This window comes from Cervus canadensis, chromosome 7 (assembly GCF_019320065.1).
Source record: "Cervus canadensis isolate Bull #8, Minnesota chromosome 7, ASM1932006v1, whole genome shotgun sequence".
Taxonomy (NCBI): domain Eukaryota; kingdom Metazoa; phylum Chordata; class Mammalia; order Artiodactyla; family Cervidae; genus Cervus; species Cervus canadensis.
The window spans coordinates 29,229,589-29,242,513 of NC_057392.1; the positions used below are offsets into that span (position 1 = coordinate 29,229,589).

At 41.4% G+C, this 12,925-nt stretch overlaps 1 protein-coding gene across 8 annotated transcripts in view; it reads right to left on the reverse strand.

The window, feature by feature from the left end:
* METTL6 (methyltransferase 6, methylcytidine) overlaps nucleotides 1-12,925 on the reverse strand; it is a 14,625-nt gene continuing 1,700 nt past the window's right edge. For 2 of the 8 annotated variants that reach the window (XM_043474764.1, XM_043474763.1), the window contains 5 exons: nucleotides 12,395-12,529; nucleotides 7,813-7,983; nucleotides 2,579-2,720; nucleotides 2,207-2,260; nucleotides 1-314 (listed from right to left, as the gene is read on the reverse strand). In XM_043474764.1, coding sequence (XP_043330699.1) covers nucleotides 133-314; nucleotides 2,207-2,260; nucleotides 2,579-2,720; nucleotides 7,813-7,983; nucleotides 12,395-12,529 — 684 coding nt within the window. In that variant the 3' untranslated portion in view covers nucleotides 1-132. The other 6 variants (XM_043474766.1, XM_043474765.1, XR_006270547.1 and 3 more) reach the window with 5 other exon arrangements.

Below are 12,925 nucleotides of genomic sequence, written 5' to 3' on the forward strand. Positions count from 1 at the left end.
TGCTTTTATATTTGTATTTTTATTTGTATACACATCCCTTTAAAAAAGTTAAAATACAAAAATACACAAAATAAACAGTGAGTTTAAATTCTGCTTGTCAAGGAAAGGCACAGAGATCAACCTTGTGAAAGGTCAGGACTCATGGCCCAGGTCGGGGGTAACAGGAGCTTGGGTATTCTGAGGCTTTCGGAACTTGCTCTGAAGGAAAACCCTCGGCACACACAGTCCTTCTTTTTTATTCACCGTCTCACGAAACACATACTCATTCACCTCTTCTTCGTAACCTGTGTCCAGAAAGAGCCGCGCCAGGAATTCTGGAAGACAAGCAGATCAGCAGCGCTTGCAGTCTGGATGGCACTGCACCCTGAGCAACAGTCAGTATAGCGGGAGGCTGAGGGAACCTCACCGTGAGGAGGTGAGAAGGCTCTGCTCTGGGAGTGAACACACTTCTCCCTGTCAGCAGAAACTCCCAAACGATCACCAAGAGGCTAACCAACCTGGATCACACGCTCCTTGTCCCATCAGGATTCCCCACCAGCAGCACAGCCCCAGACCCTGCACTCAGTGTGTGCGCTCACTCACAGTGTGTGTGTTCATACAGTGTGTGTGCTCACTCATACAGTGTGTGTGCTCACTCATAGTGTGTGTGTTCATACAGTGTGCGCTCATACAGTGTGTGTGCTCACTCATACAGTGTGCGCTCACTCATACAGTGTGTGTGTGCTCACTCATACAGTGTGTGTGCTCACTCATACAGTGTGTGTGCTCACTCATACAGTGTGTGCACTCAGTGTGTGTGCTCACTCATACAGTGTGTGTGTTCATAAAGTGTGTGTGCTCGTTCATACAGTGTGTGTGCTCACTCATACAGTGTGTGTGCTGACTCATAGTGTGTGCGCTCACTCATAGTGTGTGTGTGCTCACTGTGTGTGCTCACTCATACAGTGTGTGCGCTCACTCATACAGTGTGTGTGCTCACTCATATAGTGTGTGTTCATACAGTGTGTGCGCTCACTCATACAGTGTGTGTGCTCACTCATATAGTGTGTGTTCATACAGTGTGTGTGCTCACTCATACAGTGTGTGTGCTCACTCAGTGTGTGTGCTCACTCATAGTGTGTGCGCTCACTCATAGTGTGTGCGCTCACTCAGTGTGTGCGCTCACTCATAGTGTGTGTGCTCACAGTGTGCACTCATAGTGTGTGTGCTCACTCATACAGTGTGTGTTCATACAGTGTGTGTGTTCATAAAGTGTGTGTGCTCATTCATACAGTGTGTGCGCTCACTCAGTGTGTGCGCTCACTCATACAGTGTGTGTCTTCATGCAGTGTGCATGCTCATAGTGTGCACACTCACTCATACAGTGTGTGCTCACTCATATAGTGTGTGTGTTCATATAGTGTGTGTGCTCACTCACAGTGTGTGTGTGCTCAGTGTGTGTGTTCATACAGTGTGCTCACTCACAGTGTGTGTGCTCACTCATACAGCGTGTGTGCTCGCTCATACAGTGTGTGTTCACTCATACAGTGTGTGTTCACTCATTGTGTGTGCTCAGTGTGTGTGTGTAACAAATATAAAAACTAGAGCTTAAGAAGGTAATTATATTACAGTTCATATTACAGGCATACCTGAGAGATACTGTAGGTTCAGTTCACCGCAAAAAAGGCGAAAAAAGCAATAAAGTAAGCATCACGAATTTTCTGGTTTTCCAGTATATACAAGTTATGTTTACACTATGCTGTGGTGTAGACACAATGCAAGAGCATTGTGTCTAAAAAAACAATGCACATACCTTAATTAAAAAATACTTTATTGCTAACCACCATTTGAGTCTTCAGTGAATCTTAGCAGTAATATTAAAGATCACTGACCACAGACCACCATAGCAAATATAATACTAATGAAAAAGTCTGAAATACTGCAAGACATTAAGTGAGCAAATGCTATTGGAAAAATGGCGCCAATAGGCTTGCTCAACACAGGGTTGCAACAAACCTCCCATCTGTGAAAACTGGAGTGTTTGCTAAGCACAATAAAACAAGGTATGCCTGTATAAAATAGGCTTAAAACTAATGTTCAAAGTACTAAAGTCATATTCAACATTTGGATTGTTTTCTTATCAAAAATGACCTTTTAAAGACCAGTCTATTAGCAAGTTTATGTACTTAAGAAGTTTCACTCACTTTTATAGAAAAAGGCCTCTTACCTTTGTGAGACTCTAGTAATCTCAAGGCACTATCCTGTCCTATTTGCTTGATTTCTGAGGGAACAAAGTGAAGATTCTGGTTTGCCCCCCCAGCCTTCCCACACTGCTTCTGGCCTCATCCACATGGCGCATCACAGCCTGTCTACTGACCCGGGTCACTAAATGGACACCCTCACTAGAGAGCCTGTGAGCTCACGGCTGATGCGGTAAGTGGTGTGTGTGAATGGGTTTGGTTCACACACCACTGGTGTGTTCATTCACCATTGGTGAGTGCGCCTGTGTGTGGAGTCCAGTCGCCCCCAACCCCAAGCAGTACCACAGCGACAACGCAATCAAGGAAACAGAAATCATGACCAATTCCAGCAATCTTACCATCAGTGAAAAAATATGATCTGGTTCCATCTTGTCTAACATAAAAGTTTTCTGCAAGTTTGCTCCCGGCTTTAAACCTAAGCATGGCATGATCATACAGCCCATAGTCGCGAAACAAGACACTTTTGCCTGGTTTTAATACCTACAAAACAAAACAGGCTGCACATAACTCAGGGACCCAGTCAGACAGAACTTATTATAAATTAAAACCTGATTATTTTACGGATGAGAATAGCTTACATTTGTGACAAGATGAAAAGGGCCAGACTGAAACACCCATACTACGAAGGAAAAGGGCCTGCCAAGCAAAGGTGTGGTAAGGCCTGGCAGAGTCCCATGTGCTGTGGGGATACTTCCTGGGCTCTGAGGAGGGGACTCTCGAAGGTCCAGTGCCATAATCAAAACGCTAAAGACATCAGAGGAAAAAACATGTACCCTCACTAATATATTATTCTACCATCACTTTATCAGCCATCTCCTAATCCATGACCCTGTAAGTCAAACTGCTTCTTTAAATATATATATATAATCAATACGAAGTCATGTTTTGGCCTTCCTCATCCTGAGTGTCAGTTCTGGTCTCCTGCACTGCAGTTCTGTATGGCTTGCCCACCATGCTAACACCATGCTAAGCCCTTTACAGCTGACCAGACATTTTCTCACTAAGTCTTCAAACAATTCTGGGAGGAAAAGTGTGATTATCCCCTGAGACTAAGAAACTGGTAGCAGAAAAAGGAAGTGATGTGCCCACAATCATACAGCAGCTGTTAAACAGCAGAGTCCGAGCTCATACTTGGGTCAAATGGCATCACACTAGAAGATCAGGGATGTTGTTAGTCCCGGGCAGCAATGGGGAGGGGGAGTGTCAGTCCAATTCTGTCCTCACTCCTAACAAGACCAGAGAGGCTGGGAGGGAAGGGCTAACACCACCCATTCTCCCCCTACTGCTGCACTTCTTGCTTTGAGGTGGAGCACCCTCAGGCCAGCGCAGTGTGTAGAGAAGGGACAAGTGTCAGGCCCCGGTGGGAGTCCCTTACCCCAGGTTTTAGAAACAGTTGTCACAGAGCAGGCGTTTCAAAAACTGGAAGGTAAAATCTGCAGAGCATCGTATAACTGCTCCCCTCCTACAAAGCAAACAGCCATATGCTTTCCAGAATGAAAAGAACAAGGTACTTGCTGTGACACTTGTTTTTTAAGTGGGTATTCTTTCAAACTGTGTAACATTACCAAGTGAAAGTGGTCTTCAAAAGGGGGCATTGATTTTACTACTAAGTATATTCTGACTCATCACATCTGCAAGATAATCTTTACAACGTATGACATATACTACCTATTACAGTAGATATCTGAGGTAATTTGATATTTCCTCTTCTTGAATAGAGTATGAAAGAGTCCATAATACTTCCAAGTGTGCTGCAGATTTTCTCACTTAGCGAATTCTTATCAACACTAGCATGCATTTAAAATACTGTCAATAAAGAACCTCTTGGATAAAAACATTCTTACTTTGGTCAGAAATGCTAAATTTTAAAATGTGACTGAGAAGAAAACAATCTGAAAACTTTAATTTGTATGAGACTCACTCTTATTTTCAGAAGGAAGGGAAGGCCGCATGGGGCTCTCGCTCAGGAATCTGGGAACTCCTGATCCATTGGCCAGCTCTTCTGTTAACTGCCTGAATGACCCTAGACAAATTATTTCATCCCTCTGAATGTGTTTTCTCGTCTGTAAAACAGAAATTACGGTACTAACACCTCCTCTGAGGCAGGATTGTGCCTTCGCTGGGTTTCTCATCCTCCCAACAGCTCCATGAAGATGGCAGGTGAGATCAGTCAGACCCACTCTTGGTAAGTGAGGTTCAGAGTACAAGTGATTTGCTCAGGCTTTCAGGGCAAGTCAGTGGCACAGGGAAAACCAAAATCCTGTCTTCTGACGACAGATTTGGTTGATTTTTACTCCACCATTTCATTCCAAAAATGAGGGAACCCAACTTTAAGGTTCCCTTTCAGTTTAAAATTAAGTGGTTTTAAAATTCCTCTGGTGTTACCATCCTAGTGTAATTAGCTCTACCATGGAAAAGCACGTTACTGTGGTTGCTCATACAGGACTGGAGAGCTGCCCAAAGGGTGTCTGACTGTCAGAAGCTGAGAGGCTGCTTTTTCCGCTAACTTTCTGATGAAGCACATGATATCCAATTAATGAACCAGTCACCGTGTATGGGGGCCTCACACTGCTGTTGTGAACTCATTCCAGGTCAGCTGAAAAAGGAATTCTATTGAGGGCTAAAACAGGAGGAGGCTGAAATGGAACTTATTAGCCTAAGAAAGGTTACAACAGAGGCCATGTGTGGACTGAGACAGCTCAAGTCAGCGTTTTTGTTTTTTTTAACATAACATTTCATTATTACTAAAATACACACAACATGCTATATGTTTTCATTTAAATCAAGAAGAGGGATTTCCTCATTAATACTCAGCTCTGTTGGACTTTATTATAATCTAATGGTGTCTCATTAAGGCTTTATTTTCCATTTCCTGGGTTACTGAGGTTATCTGTTCATATGTCAACTTACTATCTGTATATTCTCATCTATAAAAAGACTGTTTTTCCATTGTCATTCTTACTGTTACCCAAGAACTCTTTATACATTCTGAAATACTAATCTTTGTCAGTTGAATAGTTTTTCGGGTTTTTTTTTTTTGCCACAGCGAGTGGCATGTGGGATCTTAGTTCCCCAAACAGAGGACCAGGGATCAAACCCATGCACCTCTGCAGTGGAAGGAAGGAGTCTTAATCACTGGACTACCAGAGAAGGCTCTCAGTTGAGTAGATTTTAAGTTACTTTTCCCACCTGGTCTCTCTAATTTCTTTGTATCATCTTATCGTTTGAAGAAAACAAACTCCTAATTTTATTATATCATCTTTATGCACAGAATGTTTTTCAGTCTTTGAGAAAATTTTCCCCACTCTGAAGTCAAAGATTTCTTTCTTATAGTTTCTTCTGAAAGGCTTAAATTTTTTGTCTTTTCCAGGTAAGTCTTTAAATCCACCTTTAAATCCATACAAAATGACTTTTGCATAAGGATGTGAAGCGGGAAAACAATTCTGGATTTTTCCCACATGGACCACCAATGGTCCCAGAATCACTTCCTGAGCAGTCCTTTTCCCAGTCATCTTTCAATGTCACCTCTATCAACTATCAAATTTCCATACATACACGGATCTTCTTCTAAGCTATCATATTTCATTTGTCAATTTTTCTGTCCCTCTGCAAATACCATCTGTCTTAATAACTATAGCTGTAATGAGCCTTTATATCTGGTAAGGTATAAATCTTCCCATCTCCTTCTTCAGGAATGTTTTGACTCTATTCCTTGATGTAAATTTAGAATCAACTTGTCAATTTCCTCAGAAAAAAAGAAAAAGTCTACCAAAAACCTCAAACTTAAACAACAGGGTAAAATATATCATGAAGTGGAACATGATTACACAGTGCATGTTACTTTTTTAAATAAAGCATACAATTCTTTATTTTTAAATAAAGGCATTCATCTTATTACCTGTGTAATTATTTAATATTAATATTCTTTAATATTTTCTCAATAGACAATTATACTACCTGAAAACAATGTATTTCTTTCTCATTCTTCTTTCTGGTGCTTTCCTGTTGACTGGGACCTCTAGCACAATGATGAACAGTACTGACAGTGGGCACTGTCCTCCCCACGAAGTCCCAGACATTCCTTACTCCTGTCTCCCGCTCCTTCCTAGTCCCTGGACCCTTCATCAGTGAAATCACTGGTATCCTGAATGCTCCCTTCACATTCCTGTGCTAACAACCTGACTGTCCCCTGAGGACAGTTTTCCCTGCCACCTCTCAAGCAGTCAGTGTTTTCGCCCATGGCCCAAGTATCACCTAGTGCAGGGATGGGACAGGGTCCTCCTTGCCCCCCACTGCTTCTTTCTGTGCATCCCTGTTTCTCCCCTCAAGTTTCAGCTCTGAACCTTCTGTCGTCAGCTCACACCACCACCCACGACCCCTTATCATTGCTGTTGTTTAGTCACCAAGTCGTGTCCGACTCTTTGCGACACTATGGACTGTAGCTTGCCAGGCTCCTTTGCCCATGGGATTTCCCAGGTGAGAGTACTGGAGTGGGTTGCCATTTCCTGCTCCAGGAGATGTTCCCAAACCAGGGATCGAACTCACATCTCCTGCATTGGCAGATGGATTCTTTACCACTGAGCCACGAGGGCATCTATTAGTTCCAGGGTCGTTTCCCTCGATTTCACGATGAATGTTTCTTCTGGTTTATGCTCTTATCCGTACACTACTCCATTTTTAACTCCAATTAATATGAACATACACATGAATTACCCTTCCAAATATGCTGGATTCAATGATTTGAGCTTCTCTCTTTCAAAGATTTCATCCTTCACCTTACCTTAATCACTCACTCCCACAGTAATGTTCTAAAGTCTTGCCCACACCATGAAGTGTGATAACCCCTTCATACTCTCAATGTCACAAAAGTCACCCTCTGACCACCCTCACCATTTTTCCATCTGTCTAATCCCCATCTTTCTCAATCCTTCACGTTCACCTGAACCGTCAAAGGGAAGGACGATAAGGTGGCCTGTCTCGAGTCCCATTATTTGGAAGTGCTACTTCACTCCCTGAGTGCTGCAGCAGCCTGCTGGTAGTCACAGTAGCTTGGGTTCTAACAGCAAAGATGGGAGAGGCAACAATGACCATGGCTGACTTTTAAGAGCACTCACCATTACTAGGCACTGCAAAAACATCTCATATAATCTGCCCCAAATCCCAAGATCTAGGAACCATTATCTCAACATTCCACAGATAATGAAACGGAGGCTCAGAGAGATAAAGGCAGCGGCCTGCGGAGGGAAGTAAGGCTTAACTCGAGGCACGCTGACTCCAGCCTGTGTGCTCTGTGCGCTGGCCCCTGCTCCCTCTGGCTTTACCGCAGGGCTCCACAGATTCCAGGCAGCTGCTCCAAGGCCGGCCAAGCTCTGAAGCGCAGCTATGGCCACTAAGCCAATCAGAACTTAAGGTGGATGTTTTACGCAGGAGAACTTCTTTTCATACACTGACTACACAGCCCACCTTGTAAGAACAGAGAGACTGTGAATTAAGATGGCATGTGAGCCTCAGAGGGAAGGTAAGTGAAAAGTCAGGATGTCGAACCCTCAAATGCAGGCTCACAATCACTAACCTTGTAAATGTTTTGTAAGACAAGGTGCATCTTATCAGGGTGAACTGCAGAGAGCACAAATATCAAGGTGACAACATCCACAGACTCTGGGGGCACGTGCTCCAGAAGGTCATCTTTAGTCAGATCACACTGGAACACCTTGCATCTTTCTGTGTCATAAAGAGGATTTTGCTAGAGAGGAGAAAAACACAAAATAACTTCAACACAACATCCATGCTGATATATACAGAAAAACACAACGCACATGGAGATGCTATTTCCATGTGCACACTGCTGCAGAAAACTCAACAGTCACTGTTACAGGGTAAACTGAGGAACAGGTCATTTTCACATTAAAGCATGTAACATTCAATACTGCTACGAGGGGCAAGATCTCAGTTTAACAAATAATTTTGTTCCTTTTTTTTCTTTAAAAAATTTTTTAAATTTTATATTGGAGTATAGTTGATTAACAACGTCTGTTGCCTTAGTTTCAGGTGTAGAGTGATTCAGTTATACGTATACATGTATCTTCTTTTCAAATTCTTTTCCCATTTATGTTATTAGAGTATTGGGCTGAGTTCCCTGTGCTATACAGTAGGTCCTTGTTGATGGATCTCTTTTAAACACATCAACGAATTATTTTTAACTGTGTATACTGTCTATCACATATTCCAAACTGAGCATTTCAGAAGCATGTAACTCCAGAGGGATGATAAATCAAAATCTGCCTCTGCTCCCTCAGCCCTCCTCTGAATCATCCACTATAACCCTGAATCCTATGAGGGCCTTCCAACTCCCTTTACTGAGACGCTCCCACACGTCTTCTGGGTATATTTTCCCTTGATGCAGCGAGCTAAGAAAACCCCCCTTTTAAAATACAAGTGTATTCCTGGTATATTCTGGTAATGGGTTTCAACACATATATAACAGCATTATAGAGAAAAATAATAAACTTGTATTTAATGTAAATAAGGACCTTAATAAGCAGATATATAAAGTTATAGGACGGGTCAGTTCTACCTATAACTCTGCTTATAAATTGGAGTTTATTGCAATCTCAACCGAATCCTCACAGATTTCAAGAAATTTGATAAGGTGAATTTTATTCATCTGGAAGTAAAAACCTTTAGAACAGCCAAGACAATTTTTAGATGAAAAGCAATGGAGGAGGAGGCATACCACAGGACATCAAAACACATTACAAAATGTAGTACTAAACAGTGTGGTTTGAGAATGGGGGCCAACATATCAGTGAGACTAAAGAGTGTCCCCAAACAGACCCATGTATTTAGAGGGATCAGTAGTGTATATGACAGAAGATAGGTGACAAAAATGACATTAACTTTTTTAAAAAGATAGATAACAAAGGTTACAATCACCAGGAATGGAAAATGAATTTCTCCCTCAATTCACTGTTTGAACAGCTAGCTCTATCCACTTGTGTTAAAGGACAGCAGACTGCTAGGAGAAATAAAAGAATTCAGCTCCAGTGCAGAGGTGGAGAGACGGAGAGCCTATCCTTACAGGGCCATGAGCGGGACAGACAGCAACTTCATGCGAACCCACGAGAGAGCAGAGGTCAAAGAACCACCAGCCACCCCCAGATCTGGAGAAGGAGCGGCGCTTTCAGGAAGATGCAGGACCCAAGCATTTGCTTACCTGAGGCAGGAGCCTCCAGTCTGGAGAGAGAAAACTAGCAATGTGACAAACAGCATGAAGCTCCCAGGGATGAAGCCATCGGGAGGCCCCGCCCTTGCAGGTGTTTTCCCCAGGGACATCGCTTAGACTCTCACAGAAAGAACGGGGCTGGACTTTCTCAGCTCCTTTAAGGGAGAAAAGGTTTAATACGCAGGGGAAAAGCCATCTGAGACTTGGGTCCTTGGGGCACTGGTAGACTATCACTGCCCCTGGGGGAGGGCACTGCTCTGCCCAAACTTTGTCTTAATCTGCAGACAGAATGGCCTCATGACCACAGAGGATGACAGAGGAGGGGAAAGGATGAGAAAGAAAAGCTCTATTCCTGGAGAGGCAGAAACACTTGTGGGAAAGCTGCAAGAGACAGGCTCGTCACAGGGAGGAGCACAGAGGGAAGACCCGAAGCCAACAGGAGCAACAAAGTCACCAGAGGAGTCTGAAGTCTCACGGGCCCATAGCAACAACAAACCTCACAGGTAACTATAACAACAACAGACTTTAACACAGACTGCAACTCCTGTCTAGATGATCACAAATCCTTATTACCTATCCACTGCCCTGGATAACATACCTAGCTTTCAACAAAAAAAAAACACAGCACACCATAAGGCAAGAAAAAAACATGGTCTGAAGAGACAATCATGAAAACCAGATTCAAATATGACACAGACACTGGAACTACAGGTTTGGACATTAAAAAACAAAAAATTATGATTAACGTATTATAGGCTTTAATGAAAAAGGCAGACAACATGCAAGATCAAATAGATAATTTCAGAGATATAGAAACTACAAGTCAATGGGAAATGCTAAAAACCAAAAACATAGTAACAGAAATGAAAAATGCTTCTGACAGGCTCATCAATAGGAAATACTGCCTAAAAGGAATCAGTGAAGACATCAGAAAATACACAAACTGAAAATGCAAAGGGCAAAAAAGTTAAAAAAAACAAAAACAAAAAGCCAGCATCCAAGAGCTGTGAAACAATAGCAAATGGTATAAGAGAGATAACTGGAATCCTCGGAGAAAACAAGAACTCAAGAAATACTCGAAAAATAATGGCCAAACTTTTCCAGATTAATTAAAAATCCTCATAACCAAAATTATAGAAGGCATATCTATGTGATTATAGAACTCCAAAAAGACATAAAACCTTAGTACCTCAAAAGGAAATGATTATTAATTTGATGTGATCACTTAAATTCTATAATAAAACAATACCTGATAAACTGGAAGAAATGTTTGCAACAGATATAACAGAATATATCCTCAAAATAGGAAACAAAATGACAGAAAAATGGGCAAAGGTATGAATAGACAATTCATACTACTGTCTAAGCCCAATGTGGGTAAGGATTTTGTTTGCTTTGTTTATTACTTCATCCCAATGCTTAGAACAGTGATTGGCCTACATTAGGCTCCGGATAAACATATGTAGAATAAAGGAAAAAAAACAAGCAGAAGAAAAACTAATGCTTATTTACACATCACAAAATCTTCAACCTTATTTGTTATAAAGAATAAACAATTTAAAATATGCAGACAGTACTTTTGGCCTATAAGATTGGGAGATATACAAAAGACTGATGGTGGGACTTCCCAGGTGGTCCAGGAGATTAGATTCTGTGCTTTCAATGCATGGGGGAGTGGGTTTGATCCCTGAATGAGGAACTAGGATCCCACATGCTGTACAGTGCAGCCAAAAAAAAGGACTGATGTTAAATGTTGATGGCACAGAGGAAAAAAAAAATCTTTATATTATTGGTGAAATTATAAATTGGTATAATTTTCTGGATGGATAGCTGGCATTATCTATTTAAATTTTAATGTGTATGCTTCCTCCAAGGAATTCTATTTCTCCTATTAGTCACCACAGAGACATGTACACATGTGTTTTGGGGCATGCGTATAATTCTGATTACATCAATCCTACTTGTGAGAGCAAAAATTAGAAGCAATTTGAACAATCATCAACAATGCAAATATTACTATATGGCATATCCATTCTGTGAAATACTACAAGAGGTAAATGAAATGCAGTAGACCTACATGTACTGGGATGAAAAAACTTGGCAAGATATAATGTAGAGCGAAGAAGGTAGGTTATAGTACAATGTAATATCACTATTAAAATAGTCTAATAGGTGCTAAAATTGTGAAAGGTTGATGGAAAAATAGGTATCTGCATGTTGCCAAAGAATCCCTCACATATCTGCTAATGACAAAAAGAAGACACCTGTGCAACAGGGGAATTAGGAAGCCACCTTAACCCAGTGGCCAAAACTAGCATCACTTACAGTGAGATTAGATCACTGCCTCCTGACAGGATGCAATATGAAAGCTACATCATCACCTACTAAAGTGTTTTTGCTCAAAATATTTTACCTGATTTAAATCTAACTTCTGGTTTACAGAAAATACAAGGCATAAAGCAACAAGTTAAACAATGATAGAAAGAAACAATCAGCCAATTTGGAATGTGGGACCTCATTACATAAAATTGCTTGCTCTCCCAAAACTCAATGTCATTGGGGAAAAAGTCAAGGGGAAGGGCAGGAATGTTTTAGGCTAAGAAGATTTAAGGTACATAATAAAGTGTAAGATGCAGTCCTTAACTAAATACAGCTATAAACGACACTATCAAAGTTTATAAAGCAAAAGAAGCGAAATGCTAGCAATCATTAAATCTGGACACAAGTTTATGGATGTTGTCTGGTATTTCTTTCTACTTTTCTAAATAATGTTATGTTTCTGTATGTATTATACAGGCACATACACAGGAATAGGAATACAGTGATCATAGCTGGTCCTTCAGGAGGACCGAATTGGGAAAACGGGTGTGGAAGTTAGGTACAACAAGTCTAGGAAAATAGAAACATAACAACACATGGATGGTGCACCAACCTTGACATATTCAACAGCTCTTGGAGAAAAATCACAGGCATAGGCAAAGATATCTGGATCTTCTTCTAAAAGTGGGAATAAACAGTTCCCAACCCCACAGCCAGCTTCAAGCATAGTCAATTTTTGATCTTCAAACTGAGGAAAGAGAACCCAGTTACAGTACACAACATCCACATAATGAAGAAACAAACTAAAAAGTCCAGAACATGAAACAAACTCTCTGCCCCCATGGAGTAGACAATTAACCAGTGAACTGATAACCCAAAGCAACTGATGCCTCGTCTGTTGTCCCAACACTGGGTAATCTGGTGTGGCGAAAATACAGCATAATGGCTAACAAAACAGGCTCTGAGGTTAAATTGCCTGCACTCAAATCTGAACTCTTCCCCTCACCCCATGTTCCGTCACTGAACAAATCACTTAAACAGCTTTGTCCCTCAATTTCATCAGCAAGTGGGAATAAGACTAATGCCAAACTTCAACATGTTACTTTAAGGTTTAAATTACAGAACACTACTGTTAAGTTCATGT